This window comes from Podarcis liolepis (assembly GCF_965112155.1).
Source record: "Podarcis liolepis genome assembly, chromosome: Z".
NCBI lineage: Eukaryota > Metazoa > Chordata > Lepidosauria > Squamata > Lacertidae > Podarcis > Podarcis liolepis.
This window is the reverse complement of record NC_139570.1, coordinates 3,591,946-3,618,107: the sequence shown is the minus strand read 5'-3', so window position 1 is coordinate 3,618,107 and position 26,162 is coordinate 3,591,946. Positions and strand designations below refer to the sequence as shown.

Below are 26,162 nucleotides of genomic sequence, written 5' to 3'. Positions count from 1 at the left end.
AAACAGTGGCTGTGTGCCCTCCAAAACCTCAGCTCTGCAGGTGGGGTGATTAGAAAGCAAGGGCAAGGCTGGCACAGGTCTCAGCTGCCTTTTTGCAAACTTAGCTGACTGCTCCTCCACAGCCTCTGCCAGCTCCTGGGATGCTGCTCTCCAGTACCTTACCAAAAGCTTAGCCTGCTTCACAGGGTAGTTGTGAGGATACAACCAGGGGGAACCATGTTCATCTCCTTAAGCTCCTTGGACAAATGGCAGAATGCAAAAAAGTAGAGGCTATGCACACAGTATACCTTTAAGGCACATTTTAAACACATTCCCTTCCTCAAATAATTCTGGGTACTGTAATTCACCGCTGCTGGAATTATTAATTCCCAGCAACCCTTAACAAGCTGCAGTGCCCAGAATTCTTTGAGGGTGGAAGTGTACTCTGAATGTATTTTAAAGGTACAGTGTGCATGCAAGCCAAAGTGTGTTGCAATGCCTGCTGAAGGAGCTGAGAGAAAAGTGCTAGGAAGCTTTGCAAAGTTTGGAAGAAATGTGGGGAAATGGTTGCAGTGTCCATGGATCTAGGCTTGGCTGCAGCAGAGACTAGCCCAGCTGGGCAAATGGGTAACTGCCCCACCAACTTCAGACAGTGCCCCGTCCACCACCCACCCTGCCTTTTTACTTGTCGCTAGCCCATGGGGTGCTGCTGTCAGCTCCCTTCATCTTACTCTCAGGTTACATACACACTATATCTTTAAAGCAAATTCTTTCCCCCAAAGAATTATAGGCACTGTAGTTTAGTGTCAAAATTCCTAGCAACACCTAGCCAAATGCAGTGCCCAGAATACTATGTTGAGATTTCTGCACTGCAAGGGGTTGGACTAGATGACCCTCAAGATCCCTTCCAACTCTACAATTCTATGATTCTAAAAGAATGTCATTTAAAGCCAGTGTGGTGCAGAGGCAACAACCCAGAAGACCATGGCTTGAATGTTGCCCTTGTAGAACTCAGCATGGAGGATGGGGGACAAACTAGTACCAGTTGCCTTTGCCTGTTGCTCCTGCTGGTCTCTCTGCCTTGTGCTGGCTGTGAGTCCCAAGAGGCACCAGAGACTACTGCCTGAGAAGACCCAAGTGCAAATAAACAATAAATCCTCAGACTCAATCATCACACAAATGACACGTTTGACATGTAAGAGAGTAATAACTCCTTTCCAAAGCTTTACCCAAAAGTACTTAGAAAAGCCGGTGACTGATAGAGGACACAGACATATTGGCTTCACAGTGGTTTAATATGAACAAGTCTTGGACATTACATAAAACAGTAAACTGAAGACATAGTTTGCTGAATTACAAGCCCCACATCAGTATGGATATGTATGTGTGTGTGTCTATAAATATAGACACACACACAAAAACACACACATACAGCAGCAAGAGCCTCTGATCTCCAGACTTGTGCACCAAATGAAGGAAGGAATTTGAAGAACTCATAGCTAATGCAGATCCACGAGGCAGCAGCAGGCCGCTTCCAACAGGAATGTTAGCACCTCTCCAGCAGCAGATGAGAGTGGTCCGTGCAGAGACAGTTTCTGCATAGCTATTGCTTTGGGAGCCCAGAGAAGAGTTTTCTGCTATCCAGTTACCCCATAGGTGGGTGGTGTATATCCACAACCTCTTGCCTGAAACATGCAGAATTGTATATACCAGTTCTTTCTCCCCTCCAAGACACACTTGTACTGCTCACTCCAAATAGTGCAAACTTCAGAACAGGGAACTTTGTGATTACGGTCACTTTATTACTTAGGTTGATACGACTCTCTTCCTGCCCCCACCTCTTGCAGGCCAGAGTTTTGGAGGGATCACAAAGTTTCTTGTTCAGGTCAAACAAAGAGGCTGTACAGATACCATGGTCAAGACCTCCCAATAGATTAAATATTAAACAAACAGTAGGGAACTTTGCACCATAACCCCAAATGGACACAGACAAGAGGCCAGATGAAGCTATCCACTGAACACAGAAGCGGCATGCGAAACATCCCTTAGTTTAGGTTCCACTTGCTCCATCTTTTAACTTGACAAGGTGCAATCCTCAGAGAAAACACTGCTCTACAGATTTCACCATGAAAAGCCAGCCACCAAACCTTTCCTGCCCAGTCCTCAACATGAACCCTGCTTCTGAGACGCCACTGTTTGCTTTGCCCATGCATTCTCAAGAAGCCATTCTGCTACCAGAAGTTGTGGCTCCCAAAGGGTGCCTTGTTCTTTGGGTTGCAAGTCTGCCTCTAACTCTACAAAGCCCAAAGGTTATTGGGGTAGGATTAGCAGCTAAAACCTCAAGGCATACTGAAGGGGTCACTTGAAGTCCCTCAGAAGGCCTTTCTGCTCAATAAAGGGAGCTTCCAAACTGCTTTTGGTCTACAGTACCCTCCTAGCAAGTTAAGGGGAAAACATTTTTTGCTTCCCACTTTTAATCATTCTGGGGTGATGGGCACAGATGCTAACAAAAAACCCCTGAAACATCTCTGCAGTAGCCAAGAAAAGGAGCCTCAGTACCATGACTGCCCTAGGAAACCTGTAGCAAGGAGCACACTTACACATGCTGGATAATCCTCCATATTCTTACACAAAGGAAGAAAAGCAGCTCTGATATACGCTGCAATACCTTACACTAGTCTCCAGTTCATTTTCAGCAAGCTTTACCTATCCACCAATAGGCACAAGCTCTTCCCAGGTTCTCACCTTTTTATGCAGAGACCAAAGACCAACAGAACCCAACACTGCTGCCTAACAAGGGGTGGGATGGGGTGGGATGGCGTGGTGGGCACACTAGACAAGTGAGGAGGTTTAAAGAGAAAAAAGCTGGTTCGGAAGAGGGGCAGTGTAAAAATAAATGTCATTTTTGCACGGGGAGAGAAAATGGAGAATGCCAGACTCCTCTACTGACGGACTTTCCCTGGGATGTAATTTCTATCGATAGTCTCCTCCTGCAGGAACATGTGTAAGCAGCGCTCGTTCTGTGCCAGCGGGTGTCCAGCAATTCTGCCAAGAACAAGAAGAAGTGTTAGATTAGCAATCAGCTACCCAATTCTGTACAAGGCAAGGAAAGATCATATTGTGCAGCAGCAGCACACACAAGCACCCAGGACACTTGCAGCATTGTCCATCTATTTTGGCTGGCCTCTGTTATTTTCATTTGCCACCAATCCCATCTCTCCAGTCTTTGGAGGCACTCAGCACCCCCAGCATGCATCCTCCCCAAGAAACAGGCCCAGGAGGGCTTTTCATCTCTGAATTTGTACAGGGATGTAGAAGGTTGTGCTTCTAAAGTTCAGCATCCAGGGACAACTGCCAGATTCTGTGTATGAAGTGTAGTTTCCTTGACAACTGGATTGTAGACCCTTCAGTTTTGTCTGCGCTACAAACATTTCGGTTTTGTATCAGAATAGCCATCGTGTCTCTCTTTCCCCACAAGCAGATTTTCAGAACTGTAGTCTGATAAGTTTGTGTGATAGTGCTCATCCTAGTATTTTACCAGGCACAAATGGCCCAGCTGCTGAATCACGGCTGTATGTGGTTTAGGAAGTGGGCATGGCTCCCTACTTCCTCCCTGAAAGAAGCAGCTGGAGAGTGGTGGAGCCTTATTACAAGGGGTTGGGATAAAGTCAGATAATGGGAAGATATAAGTTGATAGTCTCTGGCTAATAACTGTTTCTGTCATGACTATAAATTTAAAAAATAATAATTTAACAATAAACCAGCTTTCTCATTTTAGCATTTCTAGCAGACTTGAGGCAGCATAACTGCAGGCTCTTCACCACTTAAGGGAGCTTTTGCCAACCCAGTGCCCTCCAGATGTTCTGGACAAAAACTTGCATCAGCCCTGGCCATCACAGCCACACTCCCAGCAGGCCCAGCATCCTACAGCCCTGCTGGCTGGGACAGATGGTAAATTGTAGTATAAAACATCTGAAAAGCATTAGGTTGCTGCAGAGTACCATAAAAGCACTCTTTAGAGAACTACAGTTCTTAGGCACTCTTTAGAGAACTACAGTTCTTAGGATTCCACATGAAGAGAAGACCAATGGTAAGCTTAAGATGATGCCTAGAGTTACTGGCAACCACGATATGCAATCTAGTCACTACACTGTGCAATGACACATCCTCCTCTCCCAGAGTCTTTCACTTCCCCAAGTATTGAAGACCCAGGTGTCACTCTTACTTGTTTATGAACTGTTCTAAGCCCTGTCTTCTTTCTTCTATGAAGGACTCCTCAAAGATGCCCTCATCTCCTCGGAAAGGAAGCTGGCGCTTCAAGGCTTTGCCAGGCAGTGGAGGCACTACAATCTAGAAACATTGAGAGCATGACTTAAGAGGGGAGCAGAACCACTCTCCTTCTGCTGCTTGATCTGTTAGGGTCACCACTAGATCCAACAGGGAAGAGTAGGAGAGCTCTCTGCCACAGGAATGAAGAAGAAAGTTATCTATTGATCTATCTATTATGCATACAGAGTGGATTTCCTGTACCCACCTTACTGTCACGCTCTAGCTCATTTTTCAGCCATTCAAAGTCACTATACCGTCGCCTCACACAGGACTCTTTCAGTTTGAAGATCGGCAGATTTGTCTGAAAGGAGGCAAGAGAAAGTTCTAATTGACAACTGCTTTATTATTATTGATTTATGAATCATTCCCCATTAGTCATACCAAAGCAATTTGCAATATAACAAAAACTTATGAAAAACACAAAACAATGTGCAATTGTTTTAACTAACAGTTTAATGTAACAACTGCAGATACATAAAATCAATTCAAATCAAATACAGTGGTACCTCGGGTTAAGTACTTAATTCGTTCTGGAGGTCTGTACTTAACCTGAAACTGTTCTTAACCTGAAGCACCACTTTAGCTAATGGGGCCTCCTGCTGCCGCCGCGCTGCCGGAACACAATTTCTGTTCTTATCCTGAAGCAAAGTTCTTAACCTGAAGCACTATTTCTGGGTTAGCGGAGTGTGTAACCTGAAGCGTATGTAACCAGAGGTACCACTGTACAGGTATCAACTGAGATAGACATTATAATAATAATTTATAATAATTTATTTATACCCAGCCCATCTGGCTGGGTTTCCCCAGCCACTCTGGGCGGCTCCCAATCGAATATTAAAAACACAATACAGCATTAACAGGTATCTTTTAAAAGTAGGATAGTTGCTTATTTCCTTGATGGGAGGGCGTTCCACAGGGCAGGCGTCACTACTGAGAAGGCCCTCTGCCTGGTTCCCTGTAACCTTACTTCTCCAGTGAGGGAACCACCAGAAGGCCCTCGGCACTGGATCTCAGTGTCCGGGCTGAATGATCAGGGTGGAGATGCTCCTTCAGGTATACAGGACCGAGGCAGTTTAGCACCAACACTTTGAATTATCCTCGGAAACGTACCGGGAACTAATGCAGGTCTCTCAGTACTGGTGTTATATGGTCCCAGCGGCCACTCCCAGTCATCAGTCTAGCTCCCGCATTCTGGATTAATTGCAGTTTCCAAGTCACCTTCAAAGGTAGCCCCACATAGAGCGCATTGCAGCAGTCCAAGCGGGAGATAACTAGAGCATGCACCACTCTGGCGAGACAGTCTGTGGGCAGGTAGGGTCTCAGTCTGTGTACCAGATGGAGCTGGTAGACCTGGACACAGAATTGACCTGCGCCTCCATGGACAGCTGTGAGTCCAAAATGACTCCCAGGCTGCACACCTGGTCCTTCAGGGGCACAGTTACCCCATTCAGGAACAGGGAGTCCCCCACACCTGCCTGCCCCCTGTCCCCCCAAAACAGTACTTCTGTCTTGACAGGATTCAACCTCAATCTGTTAGCTGCCATCCATCCTCCAACTGCCTCCAGGCACTCACACAGGACCTTTACCGCCTTCACTGGTTCTGATTTAAAAGAGAGGTAGAGCTGGGTATCATCTACATACTGATGAACACCAAGCCCAACCCCCCGATAATCCTTCCCAGTGGCTTCATATAGATATTAAAAATCATGGAGGAGAGGACGGAACCCTGACGCACAAGTGAGAGCCCAGGGGTCTGAACACATCCCCCAACACCACTTTCTGGATACGGCCCAGGAGAAAGGAGCGGAACCACTGTATAACAGTGCCCCCAGCTCCCAGCCCCTCCTGACGGTCCAGAAGGATGGCATGGTCGATGGTATCAAATGCCACTGAGAGATCCAGCAGAACTAGGAAACAGCTCGTACTTTTGTTCCTAGCCCACCAGAGAGCATTGATCAGCACGACCAAGGCAGTTTCAGTCCCATGGCGAGGCTTGAATCCCGATTGGAAGGGATCCAAGTGGTCTTAATCCTCCAGGCATGCTTGGAGTTGTTCAGCAACCACCCGCTCAACCACCTTGCCCAAGAATGGAAGATTTGAGTCTGGGCGATAGTTGACCATGTTGGCTGGGTCTAAAGGTGTTTTTTAAAGAAGCACTTTAATGACCGCCTCTTTCAGGGGGCCAGGGAAGGCTCCCTTGGAGAGGGAAGCATTCATCACCCTGCAGAGCCCATCACCTAGCCCTTCCCGGCTCACTTTTATTAGCCAGGATGGACAAGGATCAAGGAGACAGGTGGTCGGTTTCACTCGTCCAAGCAGCCTGTCCACATCCTCGGAGGTAACAGATTGGAATTGATTCCATATAACATGACTAGACAGGACTCCAGCACTCTTCCACCCTGGCCCTGCTCCCACGGTGAAGTCTACCTCCTTCTGAATCTGAGTGACTTTATCTGCAAAAACTTTGCAAAAGCATTGCAGGAGATCTTGGGGTCCCTACCAGGCCCCGGTGACGAAGGTGGTTCCGATAGATTGCTAAGCACCTGAAATAGTCTCCTGTTGCTGTTTCCTGCAGATGCAATAGAGGCAGTGAAGAAGGTCCTCTTCGCCGTCGCCATCGCCACTTGGTAGGCTCAATGTTGAGCTCTAACCCTAAGCTACTTAGAAGGCTTGCTGCAAGAGGAATACTTCTAGCAGGTGAAAAGCAACAGAGAAAACACCAGTCCAACATGCAACTAGAGGGAGTTTTAAAAGGGTAGGTACTACCACAGCTTAGACCCAATTCCAACATTGTGTGGAATAGACCTCCTGATAGAACTATATCTGCAGGATGCTCACTCACATGGGACAGTGATTGGTTGGGTATGTATGTTGGGATGATACAATCTTTTAGTAATCTTGATCCCAAACTGTACAACTTTCTATACCATAACTAGCATCACGAACCTAGCCCAACTGGCAGTCTAACTGCAATTATTTCAGCAACAGCATAATAAAATGGCAATATTTCGGCCCACTGAGCGTCAAGCCCCTGCATTCTGCACAAGCTACAGCTTTCAGTTTGGCCTAAAGGGCAGCGCCACGTAGAGCACATTGCAGTAATCTACTCTTCAGTAGCAGTTCAAAAGCACAAAGTGCAAGTAGATAAATAGGTACCATTCTGGCGGGAAGGTAAACGGCATTTCCGTGCAGTGCTCTGGATTGCCAGAAGCGGCTTAGTCATGCTGGCCACATAACCCGGAAGCTGTACACCGGCTCCCTCGGCCAGTAAAGCGAGATGAGCGCCGCAACCCTAGAGTCGTCCGTGACTGGACCTAATGGTCAGGGGTCCCTTTACCTTTACTCTTCAGAAGCAACCGCTTCAGCTAGGTAGCAGGCACTATTATAGTGCAGTGGCACAACTGCTTTAATGGCAAGGCCCAGGACAACCACTTCTAGATACTCACCCCTTCTAGCTATTCTACAATACAGCAAAATCCTGCCCCTTGCAGACTCAAAAATCTTTTCCACTAGTCAAGAGGGTGTTTCAAGAGCTCCTTTCTAGGGAAGGAACTTAAAATGCAACTAATTGCTTGAGAAGGACATGTAGGTCACAAATACCCATTCTGTAGAATTGTCATCTGTTCCATACCAGTAACTAAAATTACTTTTGTTATGTTGAGTTGACTGGTCCCCCCTATTCCAATCCAACTAGTATTTTAGATTGTAAGATCCTAAGGGCAGCAACAAATGCTTTGCTAATCTCACTGTAAAGGGATGAAGAACCTGTGGCCCTCCCAGGTGTTTATTGGACCCCGTTATCCCTGACCATGGCCATGCTGGCTGGGATTGATAGAAGTTGGAGTGCAGCAACATATGGGGGTCCATAGGTTCCACACCATGATGTAGGCCACTGTATTGTTGTTGGCCTCTGTCTGCCTCGAGAGACAATAGAAGAGTGCATCATCGGGGGTAAATCACGGGGAGAGTTACAGCGCCTGCTGTGGCTGCAGAGACTGATAAGGGAGAGACATGTTTTGTTGTAGCTGGGGCAGATGAGGGCATGTGGTTTCACTCTTACAGATGCACCCTTGTGTTTCTTTTCTCTGCATATGTAATGTTATAGTTGCAATCCATTACATCAGTGGTTCCCAACTGGTGGTCTGTGTGATCCACCCAGGGGTTACGTAGCACCATTCACATATTAAAAACTACCATAGAGGTATCAAAATTTACAAAGGCAGGAGGTCAATGGCTTGGCTTTTGAGCCCCTGCTTTACATGATTACCAGGGAGCAAGTTTCCCTGAACTCAGTGTGGCTTCTCAGCACATATCTTGGAATGCACATAAAATAAAGGCATAGGGAGGGGAAAGGCGGGAAAAACATTAACCCCCCCACACCGCTCAGTCTCTGCTTAAGTTGATTCTTCTCCAACTGATGTCACAATCGGGATCCACGGTGACATCAGGCAGGTGTGCACCAAGGATGCACCAGATACTACCCCAAATCAAAAAAGAAACCAAGCCTGTGCTAAAGGCTTAGCTGAGAGATCAGCAACCTTATCAAAGGATGGGCCAGAGCATGTGTGCATGCGCGCTCTTCCGGGTCAGAGGAGCGCCCGTGCGCACACGCTATTTTTCCAACGCTCCTCTGATCCAGAAATGCGCCGGAAATAGTGTGTGCACATGCGTGCAGGATGAAGAAGTGCCTGTGCACGTGCACACACTATTTTCGGCACACATCTGGGTTGGAGGAGCGCCTGTGCACATTCGCACAGGTGCCATCAACCCGGAAGTCGATCCCCACGATGCGCCGGTAAGAGCAGGGTGTGTGTGCCAGGGGTCGCCATGTGCCAGTTAGACAAGCCTTGTGGGCTGCTACCGGCCCATGGGTCTTAGGTTGCCGACCCCTGGCTTAGCAGATTCACGCTGACTTACAAGCCCATTCACTACTTGCAACATTCTGTGAGGCGGGATCAGCTTGAGCAAGCAGATCTATCCTCAAGCCCATGTGTGCTTTGTAGCAGAGTGGGCAGCCTCTCCCAACCCAGGGCCACCTCTTTATCCACAGAACGATCTAACCACTATGCCACACCACCCCTTTATACTGCACCTACCCCATGGCCTCCATGTAACTATAACATTCCTGCCTATCCTGCTTACAGGAACAGGGTAATTAGAAATAAATATAAATGATTTTTTTAAATGAATTGAAATGAGGGTCGGAATTCCCCCCCCCCTCAAATAAGGCAGGTATTGGGCGTGGCACGAGGGCGCCCTATTCCGTTCCCTCCCACTGACACCCCGCCCACTAGAAGACCCCCCCGAGGCCCCGCCCCCTCCTCCCTCACCCCGCCCCCGCCCTCGCCCCCTCCCTTACGCACCCTCATGCGGAGCTCGTAGCTGGTGTATCTGGCCCGCCCGACGCCCACGGTCTGCGGGTTGAAGATGTCGATCTCCAGGAAGTTGCTGGGCGGCCCGTAGGCGTCCGTCAGGTCCTGCGGCTTCGAGTTGAGGCGCCGCGTGTCGGCCACGGCCGCCTCGGACATAGCGGAGAGGGAAGGAGGGGAGATTCTGGTGGTCAGAGCCGCCTCAGCGGAACGCGCCCTGCCGCCGCTGCCGCCAGCTTCTCCTCACAGCCGCGGCGCCGCAATACCATGGCGCCGCCCCGGAACCTGCGTCGGGAGGCGCCGCGCCGTGCCCGCCCTGCATAACTCCGGTGGGGATTCATGTTCCGGGGCCCGCCTCCTCCCTCTGACAAGCCGCGCCAGCCCCGCAACGCGCATAAGCAATAACGGGCATATTGGTTAAGCCGCGGAGTTTATGAGTTATCTTCGGCGCGTGGCTGCGCGCCACCGAGCCCTGGAACCTGTATGGCGCAGCAGTGGTCAGTTTATGGTGCGGGGCCGCCGCTAGGTGTCCTACTCCGAGCTCTGCGCCGTGAAGTGCCTTGCATAACTGGCAGAATCATCCATGGCGCGGGGAGGCTCCTGGGCGCTGCACCCCTGCGCATGCGGCGCTGGCGCTGATGGTGGAACCGGTGGGGAGCGTTTTGTTGTTAGCCCCCGGTTCGATCACAGTTATTATTATTAAGCATTTTAACTTGTATTAACGCCCCCAAACCCGCTAAGGATGAACTCAAAGTGCCTCGCAGTCCGAAATCCATAACACAAACAAACGTTACAAAACGCTGCGCGAAATGTATCAGCAGCACATATATGAATAAAACAAAACAGGTTTCAGTGGCAGCAGGTCTTTCTTATGTTTTTATCACCGCTCTTCATTTGATTTACAGTATTTATTGCAGATGGTGACAGAAGTCACAAAATTAAAAGACGCCTGCTTCTTGGGAGAAAAGCGATGACAAACCTAGGCAGCATCTTAAAAAGCAGAGACATCACCTTGCCAACAAAGGTCCATATAGTTCAAGCTATGGTTTTCCCAGTAGTGATGTATGGAAGTGAGAGCTGGACCATAAAGAAGGCTGATCACCGAAGAATTGATGCTTTTGAATTATGGTGCTGGAGGAGACTCTGGAGAGTCCCATGGATTGCAAGAAGATCAAACCTATCCATTCTGAAGGAAATCAGCCCTGAGTGCTCACTGGAAGGACAGATCGTGAAACTGAGGCTCCAATACGTTGTCCACCTCATGAGAAGAGAAGACTCCTTGGAAAAGACCCTGATGGACTTCCGGGTTAGCACCTCCGGTAATGGCGGATTTCCTCTGACCGGGAGGAATCCGCTTCGTGGAAATTAGGGTCTGGACTGCCATGGCAAGGTGGAGACCCACTAAAAACCACAGGCGGGAGAAGCCTGTGGATGTGGGTTTCGGCTGGCACCTTTTGCGCCTCCCCTACTTGTGGGGAAACCCGGTTTCGGGGATCCGGAGCAACGTGGGGTGAGCGGCACGGTGCTTCGAATCGACTGCTCTTTTCACGGAGTGAAGCCGCATTGCTGTTGCCGGAGAGCGCTGACTTTTTCCTGTGGACAATTGGACTCTAAACAAGTACCCATGAGTAGAACGGAAAATTGGACTATGAAACATCTTAATTTGGCATTGAAGCGGGAAGGTCTAAACAGGAAGTCCGCCTTCCGCTTTTGTAAATAGATTGAAGCAAAGACATTGCAAGCTAAAGTCTGGAAAGTCGTTTGTAAAGGACTAAATTTCCATCAGTTAAAACTACCAAACCCCCCTTGGAAGCAGGAGAAGAGGGGGGAAATCTTAGATTGTTTAAACCTGCAGGAGAGAGAGTAAGGAAAGATAAATTTCCACCGTCTTGAACCTGGGAACGGGGTATCAGAGACAGACGCTTTGGGGAAGTTCATTGATTGTGAATAAAACGTTTTTTTGACAGATAGTTAAAAAAGAGAAACATATTGATTCCAATGTTTCCTTTTGCATTTAAAAGGAACAAAATATCTGAAAAACAAAAGTAATTTTGTTGCGGGATCTGCTTTCAAAAAGACGGATACAAACAGAAATTGTTTCCTCCAGAGGGAGCTTGTGAAACTGTTGCTGGAGTCGATCTGGGGAATTCTACAGCTGTAGAGATTAAAGATCGTGGGAACCAGACATTGACCTTGAACAAGAATGTGCCCAGAAGAAGCCTTAGTGCTTGCTTTTTGCAAGACAAGCGCTTTACTGGAACAGCTACATGAGAAGATGGATTTGATGACTGTTGCAGTTAGCAATTTTGGGCAAACAGTGAACACCTATATAGAAACCACTCAGGAACCAACCCAGGAATTTGCTTTCACAGGGCAAGTTGTGCAGAAGACAAAGGAGGAGGTTGCTGCTGAACCTCAAGTAATAGAAATGGAGAGAGCTGCGGCCTTGCAGGAACATAAGTTGCTGTTTCTGACGACTGAACCTGGAGAAAGTCAGATTTGGAGAGATGGAATACTGTTTGGTTTGGAGATGGGAAGTTGGATAGATCCCCCTATGCAGGGATGCTTTGACTTTTGGGATCTAGTTTTGGGCCAGGAGGAGTTTGGAGTTGTGGGGGCCCTTAACCTGGGAGGGACTTTGAAACATGCCTTCAAATATTTTTTGGATTTCAGTGCTGACTATGGAGAATGGGCTGACCTCTCGAGAAGGGATAAAGATATTGTCAAGTTGGAGTCTCCCCGAGATCTACCCCTCAGTGAGAAAGGAAGGAAATCAAGAATAAGATCAGCAGAAGACAAAGTAAAGTGCAGGTATAAACATGAAGAAGACCTGCAGAAGGGACATGGAAGAGACTTAAGAGCCTCGGATAGAAGGTCACCAGGTTGATGGACTAGATGGAAGGGATAGAAAGGACTGACAAAACCCGAGACCAGGAAGAAGAGACGATGGATGAAGATTGGAAGAAAGTTTAAAAATTCATTTAGAGAATTATTGTAAAATTAATGAGTGTTAGAAAAAATGCTGGAATAAAACTATTTGGCTTTAGTAGAAATGCTATAAGGAATTATGTATAAATAAGTTTTAAGCTTTAGGGATTTTTATGGTAAGATAAGGTTAAAATAAATTAAGGTAATTTAATGACAGAATATAGTGAAAGATGGAAAGGATTTGCTGAGATAATTAATAACTAGAATACAAAAAAGGGAGGTGTGGGGAGGTCGATGAAACAAGTTAACGAAAGATAAAGATTTGGGAATATTGGATTTGTTTTTAAATTTTTTGTTTGCTTTTGTTTTTGGTTTTGATGTATTGTGTGTTTTCTTTTTTTCTTCTTTTTTCTTTTTACTGACTTGTATTGTTTAATTCCTTTTCTTTTTTGTTTATTTTTTTCCTTTTCCTTTTTTATCTCTGTAACTTTAAATTCTCAATAAATATCATTTTAAAAAAAAAGGAAAAGACCCTGATGTTGGGAAAGATGGAGGGCACAAGGAGAAGGGGATGACAGAGGACGAAATGGTTGGACAGTGTTCTTGAAGCTATCAACATGAATCTGACCAAACTGCGGGAGGCCTGGTGTGCTCTGGTTCATGGGGTCAGACACAACTAAATGACTAAACAACAACAAAAAATTATTTGTGACACATCGTTATCCAAATATTTTTCAATAAAACCAACATATCACAGTGCAAGAAGCATTCAGTAGCTGTAGCTTGGTATAGCATGTGCTTTGTGCAGAAGGTCCCAGGTTCAGTCCTCCACATCTTCAGGGAAGGTAGCTTATGTCCCCTGACTGTAACACTGGAAAGTTTGCACTAGTCAGTATATAGACAGTGTTGAGCCAGATGGGCCTGTGGGCTGACTCTGTATGTGGCAGTTTCTTATTTTATTAGCTCAGTGGTGAGGTGCTTGTTTCACATGCAGAAGGCCCCAGAGTCAATGCCCAAAATCTTCAGGTAGGGTTGGGAATGTCCCCAGCCAGATACCCTGGAGAGATGTGTAGACAGTACCCAGTAAACAAGTTTGGGCTATTTTCATAAGGGATGCATAATGGGCTTTTCCTGTATTTGTATGAGAATATAATTTGTATTAGAAGGTCATGATCCCACACACCATCCAAAAATTGTAAGACTGCAGGATCCCCAAAGGGGTGCTCTGTGGTGACCTGGCTTCAGGCACCAGGCCCATTGGTAGACCAATTCTGTGTTACAAAGATGTCTGCAAACAAGACATGAAGGCTGGCAACATCAACTCTGCTATGTGGGAATCGCTTGCAGATGACCACAGTGCTTGGAGACAGGCTATAGCAGTGACCAAAGAATGAATGACCTCTGGGAGAAGCGCAGAAACACCATGATGCATCTGCAGTAACACAATTGGATCCCTTCATCTGCCCCAGCTGCAACAAAACATGTCTCTCCCATGCCAGTCTCTACAACCACAGCAGGCGCTGCAACCTTCCAACAATTTGATTTCAGCCCCAAAAGCACACTCCTCCATTGTCTCCCGAGGCAGATGGATGCTCACAATTAGAATGAAATAATTACACTGGCTAGTGTGCAAACTAGATTTCAAACTTTCTATAGTTTTGGCTTTCTGTGGTGTTCTATATAATTTGGAAGTGACACAACAACTGGGGGGTGGAGGTGAAAGAGCTTTAATGTTAAAAGTACGAAATTTGCAGCCAGAAGATTTGGCTCCACAGATGAGAAGTTGCCAGTGGAAAGGCCTTCTCCTTTGTCACCATCTTCTGAGCCTCCCTCGAAGGAGGGACCTGGAGAAGGGCTTAGATGAAGATCTAAGTGGCCAGAGGCTTTCATTTTGGGAGAGACATTCCAGGAGATATTGGGGTCCTGAGCCACAAAGATCTGTGCAAACACAAAATGGACACAGCTTAGCTATCGAAGCAGTGTTGTGCAGTATACTTCTGATTACCAGTTGCTGGGAATCACAAACAGGGAGAATGCTCTTGTGCTCAAGTCCCATTTGAGTAATTTCTGGGGCAGCTCCCCACATGAACCCACCTGGACCCTACTTTCATCATCAGAGGCCTTTCTTCTTGTACCCCCCTAGGGAAAGGTGGTGTGTGCCAACACAAGAAAGGTATTTTCAGCAGGTGAATCAGCAGTCTTTAGGACATTCTGAATCCTAGAACACTCTAGGAATTGTATCACAGTGAGGGGGAAAGGGGCCTCCTAACAACTTTAATCACTCTTAAGGAAACTACCCTTCCCAGGATCTTTTTGAGGAAGGCATGACTGTTTAAAGTCCAGGCACTGAGTTCCAGCTCCGAGAGCCTTCTGGCAGATCCCTCACTGGGAGAAGTGAAGTAGTAGATAGGTAGCCGTGTTGGTCTGCCATAGTCAAAATAAAAAAATTCCTTCCAGTAGCACCTTAAAGACCAACTAAGTTAGTTCTTGGTATGAGCTTTCGTGTGCATGCACACTTCTTCAGATACCTCTTCAGATATGGGAGAAGTGAAGTTACAGGGAACCAGCAGAGGGCATTCTTGGTAGTGGTGCCTGCCCTGCAGAATGCCCTCCCATTAGTTGTCAAGGAGATAACCATATGTCTTCTTGAAGACATATGAAAGCAGCCGGGCATACAGAAGTTTTTGATGTTTTATTGTGTTTTTGTATTTTGCTGGAGGCCACCCACAGTGGCTCAGGGAACCTAGTGAGATGGGTGGGATATAAATAATAACATTATTATTAAACTGGTATGATGCTGGTTTAAAATGTACACTTCAGGTGCCCCTTCCCCTCTTCAGCCAGTTTCATGGCTGAAGATCTGACCTTTGCTCACCTTATACCGCAGGGCAGCATCTGTCCTGAGTTCCTCCAACCGAGGAAGCTCATCCTCTCCAGAGACAAGCTGAATCTTGCAGCATCTTCTCAACTTGAGCGAAGCTGACCTCCCGCCCTCGCCCCCCTCCACAGAAGCAGTTTTATTCACATGTGAAAAACTGCAAATGTATTTTTCAATTTCTAAATGTCTATCTCATATGGACAGAGAAAAACCACACGCAGAGACTTTGTGTAGAATAGTAGTAAGTACACACACACAAGCGAGAGAATTTGTGTAGGTTTAATCGATTAATAAATCAGTTGGCTAGCTGTCGTCTAATCAATCATTGAAGACGCCTTTAATCTGGCTGCATCATCCACGCGCGGGAGGGGGGCGATTAGGCAGAACAGCCCCGGCAGAGCTTCGCCGTGGCGGGCAAAGGGGGGAGTAGCAGCCGCTGGACACACCAGCCAAAGGAGTGGGAGCGCAGCGCCGCCTAGCACGGCGCACTTGTTTTGGATGAAGCGGATTGGTTGGCTGCTTATGTAACGCCGGCACGGTGGGGCGGGGGGGAGGAGGAGGAGGGAGACAGAGGGTAAGCGAGAAGCTGGAACTCTGGGGTTTGTAGTCCGCATGATCTCCCTCCTTCCTCGAAAGAAAGTCTCGCGCTTGGCCTGACGGGAAACCGCGTCCAGCTTCGAGACCCTTCCCCCCCGCCCGCCGTCGCCTCGCTTGGGGGACTACGGCTCCCAAGGTGCACCGCGTGCGCACGCGCGGGCTCATTTCCAACTCCCCCGCCCCTCTCCCCGTCTGTGATAAACAGTGCCGCCGAGGCGCCTGCTCTCGTGGCGGAGCGCTCAGTTCTGAGCAAGAATCGGCGGCGAGCGGGAGGGCCCTCAGGGCGGGCGGTACCACCGAGAGAGCGAGATCGAGGCGCGGGCAAAGCCGCCGCTCGGGTCGCGCCACCTTCGGCCGAGGACCGGGGAGATCGCCGCGCGGGTCCGATCGCCGGCGGGTGATGTGGCGGCGCTGAGGGCGGCCGGAGACCCGGAGCGTCGCCATCATGGCGGAGCCGGCGGAGAGCCCCTCAGCGGCGGAGTCTCCCTCGGTGGCGGCGGCTTTGGACCCGGAGTTCCCCCCTCAGAGCCGGCCGCGCTCTTGCACTTGGCCGCTGCCCCGGCCGGAGCTGGCGGCGGCCGACACGGAGCCCGGGGCAGCGCCCGGCAGCGGGCTGGGGAGCCCCGAGGAGCCAGCCGGGGTGGCGGCGACCGGGGCAGCGGCGGCCGCGGCGCCGGGAGGCGGCGCCGGGTCCGGCGGCGGAGCGCGGAAGAGCGGCGGCGGCGGCGGCGGGTCCGGCGGCGGGGCGCGTCGCAACGCCTGGGGCAGCCAGTCTTACGCGGACCTCATCAGCCAAGCCATCGAGAGCGCCCCGGACAAGCGCCTGACGCTGGCGCAGATCTACGAGTGGATGGTCCGCTCCGTGCCTTACTTCCGCGACAAGGGCGACAGCAACAGCTCCGCCGGATGGAAGGTGAGTCCCCGGGGGTGGCGAGGGGGCAAGAAGTGGCTTCGTGGGGAAAGGGAGACAGCAGAAAACCAGCCGACAACAACAAAGCAAGAGAACACGCCGCGGGGTTGATTCGGTTTGTTATCCACCTACGCCGCTTTACATTCGTAAAGCAGCGTACAAACAGAAGACAGCAACAGCACAATGTGCCCGCCTAAGTTACTGCACTCGGAGTAGACCCATCGGAATCACCTAACCCAAATTGAGCCGTACCCAGTTATTTCGGTGGGGCTGATCGGGAGTGGGGGTGGCATATTAGATGCAAGCCTATATCCACGCCGCTTTCCATTCGCATGAATTGCAAAGTGGCTAGCAAAGAGAAAACAACAACAGCATAATGTGCCCCACTAAGTTACTGCACTTGATATAAACCCATCAGAATCAGCGGGCCGAAATTGAGTCGTGCCCAGTTATTTCGGTGGGTCTGAACTGGAGTGGAGCTGGCATATTGGATGTGATCCTGTAATTTGGGCAGTTCTTCTGCTTAGTAAGGCCACAAGAGAGTGTGCAGGATCTTAAGTTTTCTCCGGAACCCATCCAGTGAGGTGGTGAACAAAGCATCTGCCACCTTCCTTCTCCAGTTTGCTCTGTTCACCATCTAGCCCAGGGGTCCTCAAACTTTTCCAGCAGGGAGCCGGTCCACTGTCCCTCACACCTTGTGGGGGCCCGGACTATATTTTTTTTGGGGGGGGGAATGAGAAAATTCCTATGCCCCGCAAATAACCTAGAGATGCATTTTAAATAAAAGAACACATTGTACTCCGGCTGCCAGCCGGATTGTGAAGGCAATTTGCCTTAGTTTGCCTACCCATGATCTAGCCTGCTTGCTGAACAATTCTGAGGAGCTCCAGTGCCTATGTGATGTTTTTGCCATTCCAAATAATAGCAAATGGTTCAAATTTGGATTTTGGATACTTTTCTTCTGGTCCATTGTGGCTACATTTTATGCACATGGATGATAGTGTTCCTGTGGTGTGCTTGAGTGCTGCCTCCTGTGCTCTTGTTTCAGGAGCCATTGCAACATTCCTGTAAGGTAGGCTAGTATTATCTTTCCTGTCTTGCAGAGTTGGAAGATTGAGTGAGTGTTGTTGACCGCTGAGTATGGTGAAAGGGAGATTGAAGCTGACTGCTTCCTGATTGTTTGTTGCTAAGCTACATGGAGCTATGACACCTCTACCTTTTCTTCCTTATCTCTCTTTCCACATCCCCCAACATCCCTGTGTTTATTCTTATATACTACATTTCCAAGCCATTTTTCTGCCAGGGCACCCAAAGGCATATAGTGGCATGTGGTCTAAAAGACAAATACAGAATGCAAATACAGGAGGAGAAAAGAATACCTTTTCTTGGCAGGGTTTCTGTATCATCCTGAACCAACATTTTAATGCTTGGCAGATTATGCTTCCACCTTGCTTTACCAGCAACATCTTGACTTCATGGCTTTTCATAATAAAAGTTTTAGGATACTGCCCCTTTGCTTTTAGAATTTTTTTGAGACCAAAGACCTCAACAGGTGACACTTTTTCTTGACAGAGCTGCTGTGCCAGTGTTAAAGGCACTTGAAAGAATTAAAAGGTGGAGACATCAGGGGATTGGGCACTGTCAGATTTTTACATGGAACCGTGTATAGCAGAGATTTTCAACCTTTTTGAGTCCATGGCTCCCTTGACCAGCTACATTCTTTCTACGGCTCCCCTCTGGGGAAACACGTTCTGGGTCTCAGAAGCCCAGTTATGTCACACCCTCCCTCGTAGAGTGTTCCCTCAGCCTCCTCTCCTCTCCCCTCTCCCTAGGAGTTCTCGGGGCAGCCACCGCCTCCACCCCTGGTCTCTGAGCTCCCCCCCCCCAAACAAAGGTGCCTGCTCCCTGGCCTGCCCCAGAAGCCCCATTCACCTCTGGAGCTTGTAGCCAGGGCTGCTGCAACAAACAGCCACACAAGCCTTTGGAAGGTTGAGACGCAAGAGGGCATCAGAGGAGGGAGAGAAGAAAAGAGGGATAGAGGCCAGTGTTGCCTGTGGCACCCTGGCTATCATTCAAGGCACCCCAGGGGGCCACGGTACACTGGTTGAGAACCACAGGTATATAGTATTGCGCTGGCACTGGGATTATTAGTCAGCCTGCAAGCCAATTTCCAGTGCCAGCTAGGGAGGCATGGGAAAAGCATTCATCTCTTGCACAGAACATGAATGCGGAGTGTTGGAGAGAGAGGATAGTAAATAAGCCTTGTCCGTACAAAGGAGTCTGCTTCCTCTTGTGACCGATTGTGGTAGGGACTTTGGAGCTCCTAGATTTTAACTCTTCTACAGTTTTTGATCCACACGGAGAGGCTGCTGGATTTGACTTGGTGTATTTCTACATGTGCTAGTAATGTTGACTTCTGCAGGGTGGCTCTCTGAACAAAGGGGTGGATTGGTTCAGTCTCCTTTTTCCTGTGTCACAACACTGGCCTGATTACTGTGTGATGTCCCAGATACCCATAGTTTAGCTAAATTCCAAGGGCAAACAGTTAACAGAGGATAGCCCTTTCTGAAGCTGTCATCTGTGCTGGATTAGGGAAATCTTGTTGCCAGAAATTGGGAGGATGATAGTAAAAACGCTGTCTTTAGGGACTGAAAATATTCTGGAAATGTTCTCTCATCCTCCCCCCACCTCCTTCTTGCACATACTGTATTTACTCAAATCTAATGCTCACCTTTTTTTGCCAAATTACAATGCAAAAAATACAGTGTACATTAGATTCGATGGCACATTTACGTTCTCCAGCAAATCCTTTTTTTGTTTCAAGGTCCTGAAAATTGAGGTGCACATTAGATTCAATGCTGCATTAGACTTGAGTAAATATGGTAGCTGATGTCTTCTAAAAACATAGTTTTAGACAGGAATTTGGGGAGATGGGGAGAAGAAATTCCAGCTTTGTTCTGTTCCATACAATTTTCTCTTGTATGAATTTCTTTAAATAATCTCTTAGTTCAGACATGCCTTCTTCAGCCTGGTGCCCTCCAGATGTTTTGGGTTATGTTTCCCATCAGCCTGACCATGGTTCCTGAGGCAGATGAAAGTTGTACCCAGAGGGCAGCAGGTTGGGCAAAGGTGGTCTAGAATGACTCTTTTTACCTAGGCAAACCTTACCTTGGATCAGCCTAAGTATTTATCTGGGCCAGCAGTGCCTCTGATAGTATCTAATAAAGGGTAGTGAGCAAGTATTAGGAGATGGACTTGGGGGGTTTCACAGCTGACTACTTCCCCACCCCATGTGTGTCTTTTCCTTCTTCCCTCCAGTGTGACCCTTAAGTTCACTTTGTTTCAGCACTTCCAAGAAAGGCCACTCCCTGCCCCCTTTGTAAATGTTCTCAGAAATTTCTTGGAAAGGCACGAGCTCGATCTGGAACTCTAGGCCAAGCTGCTGTGGAAGACCAAGTGTCACTTGAATAGTTTTCAATACTGGGCTTCAGTTCTTTGTCACCCAGCTGCGTTGATACTCAGTATAAATAACTCCTTCATAGCATGCATTCCTGGCTCACACAACCCGTCCTTCAGAACAAGAACTCTGGGCAGAGAGGGAACATGCATGCTCTGTGCTGAGGAAGTTCAGTAAGGCTGAAAAGGCACTTAGAACGATCACTCTTTCTTTCAGATATGAGCCTTATTTGTCCTAAAAATGGGAAATGCCTGTATTAAAGGGAGTTGGCTCCTTCAGCGGCTTCATATGAGGTAGCTGTCCCGCTCTCGCAGGCCTATTCAGAATCCCAGAATAGCACCACATGTCAGAATGATCTACTCCTTGCAAGCTCGCATTTAAAGTACAGTGGTACCTCAGGTTACATACGCTTCAGGTTACATACACTTCAGGTTACATACGCTTCAGGTTACACACTCCGCTAACCCAGAAATAGTGCTTCAGGTTAAGAACTTTGCTTCATGATAAGAACAGAAATCGTGCTCCGGCGGCACAGTGGCAGCAGCAGGAGGCCCCATTAGCTAAAGTGGTGCTTCAGGTTAAGAACAGTTTCAGGTTAAGTACGGATCTCCGGAACAAATTAAGTACTTAACCCGAGGTACCACTGTAGTAACAAAAAAATACTCTTTTGCTTTTGAAGCACATGGACTTGCTTTGATTTTGGAGTTAATTTCCCCTCTTTTGCAAATACAGACAACTACCCTGTAGTTTATTCTGTGGTGCAGAAGCTTGCCTGAGGATGTCCCATAGGCTTCAAGGCTCAGCAGAACTTGAACTTGGTTACCTGTGTTCAAATCTATCACACTGGCTGCCTTTTGTTTCTTTAGTCATTTCTCATTGTCCTCCACCCCCCTCAAACCCCGTCTGCCAAGTAAATGAAGATATTCTGTTAGTGAAGGATGAATTAACAACAGTCCTACAAGCAGACACTGAACAGTTTCTTCCTGTCCTTTATTCTGCAGGATTCCCTTGTATGGATAGACACTTAATGAAAGGTTTTGTTCTAAAGCAGTTGAAACACATGTTTTGGCAGTGAGAACTGTTTTGAGCTGTCACTTATGCCAGGCATCTCCCATACAGGTGTCAGGAATATGGTTAAAGTTCCTTTCCCAGTGCTTGTGCTTTTAGCACGGGAAGCACAAGGATTTGCCAACAATATTGTGCCTTAATATTTATTTATTTTCTATCTTTAGAGAAGCATTCTGTATCATGCCAGTGAATCTGAGCACTGTAGTTAGGCCTGAACAACATAGACTATAAAATTAATCCCACCCAATCGACTAGAATGTGGTCTAACCCCCCCCCCCCCTTAAATCCATCTCAACTAAAAGAAAATACCGAAGATTCTGGGGTATTAGGCGACTGGGCAGCTTCCTCCCGGTGCGGAGCCTGCCACCCACTGCAGCCATACCCGGTGTATAAGATGACCCCCGACTTTTAAACCTCTTTTCCAGGGTTAAAAAGTCATCTTATGCGCCAGAATCTATGGTAACTCACCCTGAAACTCACTTACCAATGGTACCTAACACAAGGTAAACTAGGGCTGAGGCGCCCAGGATCCTCACCAAAATGCTGGAGAGGCTGCACCTCCATAGGCACATACCTTCACATGTGGTGGGAATGTCCCAAAATCCAACCTGTCATACAAGAACACCAGTCATACAAGAAATATGCAAAATAAATAAGTAGGTATTAGAAGTCACCCCAGAACATCATCCAAGTTAATAATGCCCACTCACGTTATGCAGAGCTCATAACCCACCTAATCTCAGCAGCCAGAAGCCTCATAGCCAGACACTGGAGAGACTTGTCAGGAGTAAACATGGGCAAATGGTATCAAACAGTATGGGAAACGGCTTCACTAGAAAAGCTAACCAATAAACTGAAACTGACACGGGGATAAATAGAAGAAGATGTTCTCACTCCAGTATGGTTCCTCTTCATCACATACACAGCCCAACAAGAATCTACCAACAGTGTACAAATCATTCTGGCTAGCGACCAAAAAATCCACCCTCTCACACACATGAACAACTCTCACTACAGCCAACCAAAGAACCAACCAAACTCTAGGCTACCCCCAACCTCTCTCACCACCAAGGAAACATAAGTGAACAGAAAGAGAACCCATACAAGTGACGCTGACACAAAACCCCGCACATACACTAAGTAAAGAAAATAAGCTTTACCACCTGACCCCACCCCTCTCACCATCCCCTCCCTCTTTCCCCTTGTTTTCTTACCGACCTTATACTGCATGCAACACTCATGTCTCACAACAAATGTAACTGATCTGTAGAAAATGCAACTTGAGAAAAGAGACAATGCACATATTTTTTAAACTAAAATCTTCAATATTTTTTTTTTTAAAGGGAAGGATGTTATAGCATTCGTGTATGTCTGTAGACTCTTCTGCAATTTTCTTGATGAATCATGAAGCATTTTAAATCTTTTCGGCTTTGAATGCTGCTTGGGTAAAGCTATACTTTGTATCTGTTAAATGGAAGCAAAACATTTCTATTGGTTTCATAGTAGGACTGTTAAAAGATTGGCATAAGATACCAGGTTCTGCCCCAATCTTATAGAAACTTTCATACGTCTCTTTCAGGAAACTGCCTTAAGGATCCCTACACTTGACTGGCTGAGCTCAGGCAAGATGGGATTGGCAAGTCCAAATTAATAGGGACAAGGGGGAAATTACTAAGTAGTTAGGCTGCATAAATTTCAGGGTAATGATTTATTGGTTATCCCCACTCACTGTGGCTGTCTTCACTCTTGTAGAGTCACCTGCCTCTATCAGAGTGCAAGCTTATAAGCTTACAGGGGAAAGTGGCTTTCTTTTAGAATGGAAACCCACAGATGTAGCAAAGAGAACAGTACAGTCATACCTCGGGTTGAAGTTGCTTCAGGTTGAGTGTTTTCAGGTTGTGCTCTGCGGCAACCCGGAAGTAACGGAACGTGTTACTTCTGGGTTTCGCTGCTCGTGCATGTGCAGATGGTCAAAATGATGTCATGCGCAGAAGCGGCGAATCACAACACGTGCAGACGTGGGTTGCGTTCTGTGCTGGATGCGAACGGGGCTCTGGAACGGATTCCGTTCGTATCCAGAGGTACCACTGTACTCTGAAAAAATGGTATGTGAGAATCACCATACACAAGAAATCATCAAAGTTGATTTCCTCTACTTAGCTTGGACATCCTCCTTGTAAACCCAGTGTGTTTCTTCATTTGCAAGGTACATATTGGGAAATGCCAAGAAAGGCACTTCCAATTTTTCATTGATCAGAGGCTGTTCTTGTGTGCTGCTTTATGCTGGTATGGATAGCTGTTTGCTTGGCTTCTTTCTGTGTATGGAATTTTATGACTTGTATCATTCCCAAAACAAGATGATTTAAGTAGAAGATTTGGACATAATTCTCTTGGGTAGGTAAGAACCAAAGAGGTAAACTATACTTTGAGCACTGCTTCATAATAAATGTTGATGTTCAGGAGTAGGTGTGGTACATTGGAAAGGGTTCTCCAGCAACACCTGGGCTTGTCTGACTCAAACAGTTCTGTTGAAGCTTTGCAAAAGTTATGTTTTTGATATGCAAGTTACATGCATATTGGTGGGCCCAGCCTACAAGCATCTCACTTACAGTGCCTGCCAGCTGGCAGATGAGATGGGTGATGAATGGAAATACAATGTATTAGAAAAAGATGAGGTGGCAAGCACAGTAGCACAATCCTATCCCAGTAATATCTTTGGGCATCTTTGCTAGGGAACCCACAGAGAGTATCTGCTCTGAGGTGTTGTCAGCCATGCCTATTCCTGAGTGAACTCTAGATTAAAAGCAGGGTGTGCTTAACTGAACAAGGACGGAACAGGACAAACATGCCCCACCCCAGAGCCATTTGGGTGCAGAGTCCCAGAGGGCACTTTCCCACTCCCTCATCACATTGCTTGCTCTTCATAACTCAAGCTGAATTGTCTTGGAAAACCTTGGTGCTGTTTCTGCCAGTTTTTGAAAGAAGCTGTTTCCCCTGAAGAGAGCATGTGTACAGGTTGGCCTGCAGCTGTACTGAGCCCCAGAATAACTGCTTCCAGGCGCTTATACTGTGCCACCAGTTGTCCATATGAAGTGACTACCCACTATCTTTTGGCTTTTGTGCCTCTTGTCCATAAGACTTGATTTTGGGTTAAACATTCTACAGAACATGTTGTGCACAGCCCCAACTTTTTACTCCCTTCCTGGCTGTGAAAGGAGAACTTACCGTATTTTTCGCTCTATAGGACACACTTTTTCCCCTTCAACAATGAAGGGGAAATGTGTGTGCGTCCTATGGAGCGAAGACGCCATAGCCCCGCGACCCTCTCCCGGCTGGAGAGGTGACGTGCGGCTATGGCAGGAACCTCTACAGCCCCGTGTCACCTCTCCAGCAGGGAGAGCGCGCGTGTGGGGCTAAAGCAGCTCCCCGCGACCCTCTCCCGGCTGGAGAGGTGACGCATGGCTATGGCAGGAGCCTCTATAGCCGCGTGTCACCTCTCCAGCCGGGAGAGGGTCGCGGGGGGCTGCTTTAGCCTCTCGCGCGCTCTCCCGGCTGGAGAGGTGACGCGCAGCTATGGCAGGAGCCTCTACAGCCCCGCGTCACCTCTCCAGCCGGGAGAGCACGCGCGGGGCTAAAGAAGCACCCCGCAACCCTCTCCCGGCTGTAGAGGTGACGCGCGGCTATGGCAGGAGCCTCTCCACTGCGCCTTTCCGCTGCTCCCTGACCTGCTCTTTGGGGCTGGTGGTGGGCTTCCCCCCGCCAGCCCCAAAGAGCAGGTCGAAAGGAACCTGAAGCCTGGAGAGTGAGAGGGGTCAGTGCACACCGACCCCTCTCGCTCTCCAGGCTTCCAAGGTAGCCGCCTGAACGCACCTTAAACGGCACCTTGTTTTAGAGCGGGAAAACAAGAGGGGGAAAGTTCTCCCCCTCTCTGTGCAGCGCCTCCTGCCGCTTCACTGAAGGGGCGCTGGGCAGAGAGGGGGAGAATTTTTTTTTCTTGTTCTCCCCCCTCTAAAACAAAGTGTGTCCTATTGTCCGGTGCGTCCTATGGTGCAAAAAATATGGTAACTGGCACTAGGATCTTTGTATGAAAAGATAGTAGATTTGCCTATGAGCTGTGTGTGGTGTGTCCTAGGTTTAGGTAAACTAACTTATTTGCAACTTGGGAACCTTTAGTGCTTTGCATTATTTAGGGTTAGTGTTGGAGGAAGGGAGGAAGAGCAGTGTTCTTGTGCTTTTAGCAGTTGTGGCAGGCAGAATGTCAGCAGGTTAAGCTTGTCCTAGTACGGAAATACTAGGAATTTAGTTTGCATAACTTTTGATGACCTCCTTCTTTGCAGACCTCAGTAGTATGGAGGTTAGAATCCCACTGTAAGGTAGAATAATCACTTGAGGGAGGGAGGCTTGTGCTCTGCGATGTTGTGGGTTGGAGAAATTTCAGTTGCAGGCTTGTGTACTATACTTACAGATAAAGGAAGAAGGTGTCTGCTAGATCAGGCCTAAGGCCAATGTAGTCCAGCATCCTGTTCTTGTAGTGACCAACCAGATTCCTTTGGGGAACCCACAAGCAACACCTGAGTGCAACAGCCACTCTCCCCGTATATTCCCTAGCAAGTGGCATTCAGAGGCATTCTGACCATGACAGCTTTG

General features: G+C 47.9%; 2 protein-coding genes across 2 annotated transcripts in view; one reads left to right on the top strand and one right to left on the bottom strand.

Moving 5' to 3' along the window:
- Nucleotides 1-1,255: 1,255 nt before the first annotated feature.
- On the bottom strand, nt 1,256-9,994 carry SNX12 (sorting nexin 12). Its single transcript, XM_083486638.1, has 4 exons — nt 9,672-9,994; nt 4,514-4,609; nt 4,205-4,329; nt 1,256-3,024 (listed from the first exon to the last, which is right to left on the bottom strand). The coding sequence occupies exons 1-4, from the start codon at nt 9,834-9,836 to the stop codon at nt 2,922-2,924; spliced, it is 489 nt and encodes a 162-aa protein (XP_083342764.1). The 5' UTR covers nt 9,837-9,994; the 3' UTR covers nt 1,256-2,921.
- Nucleotides 9,995-16,282: 6,288 nt separating this feature from the next.
- Nucleotides 16,283-26,162, top strand: part of FOXO4 (forkhead box O4) — a 29,527-nt gene continuing 19,647 nt past the window's right edge. Inside the window, exon 1 of the mRNA XM_083486447.1 lies at nt 16,283-16,993. Coding sequence (XP_083342573.1) covers nt 16,526-16,993 — 468 coding nt within the window. The 5' untranslated portion in view covers nt 16,283-16,525. The remainder of the gene's footprint in view (nt 16,994-26,162) is intronic.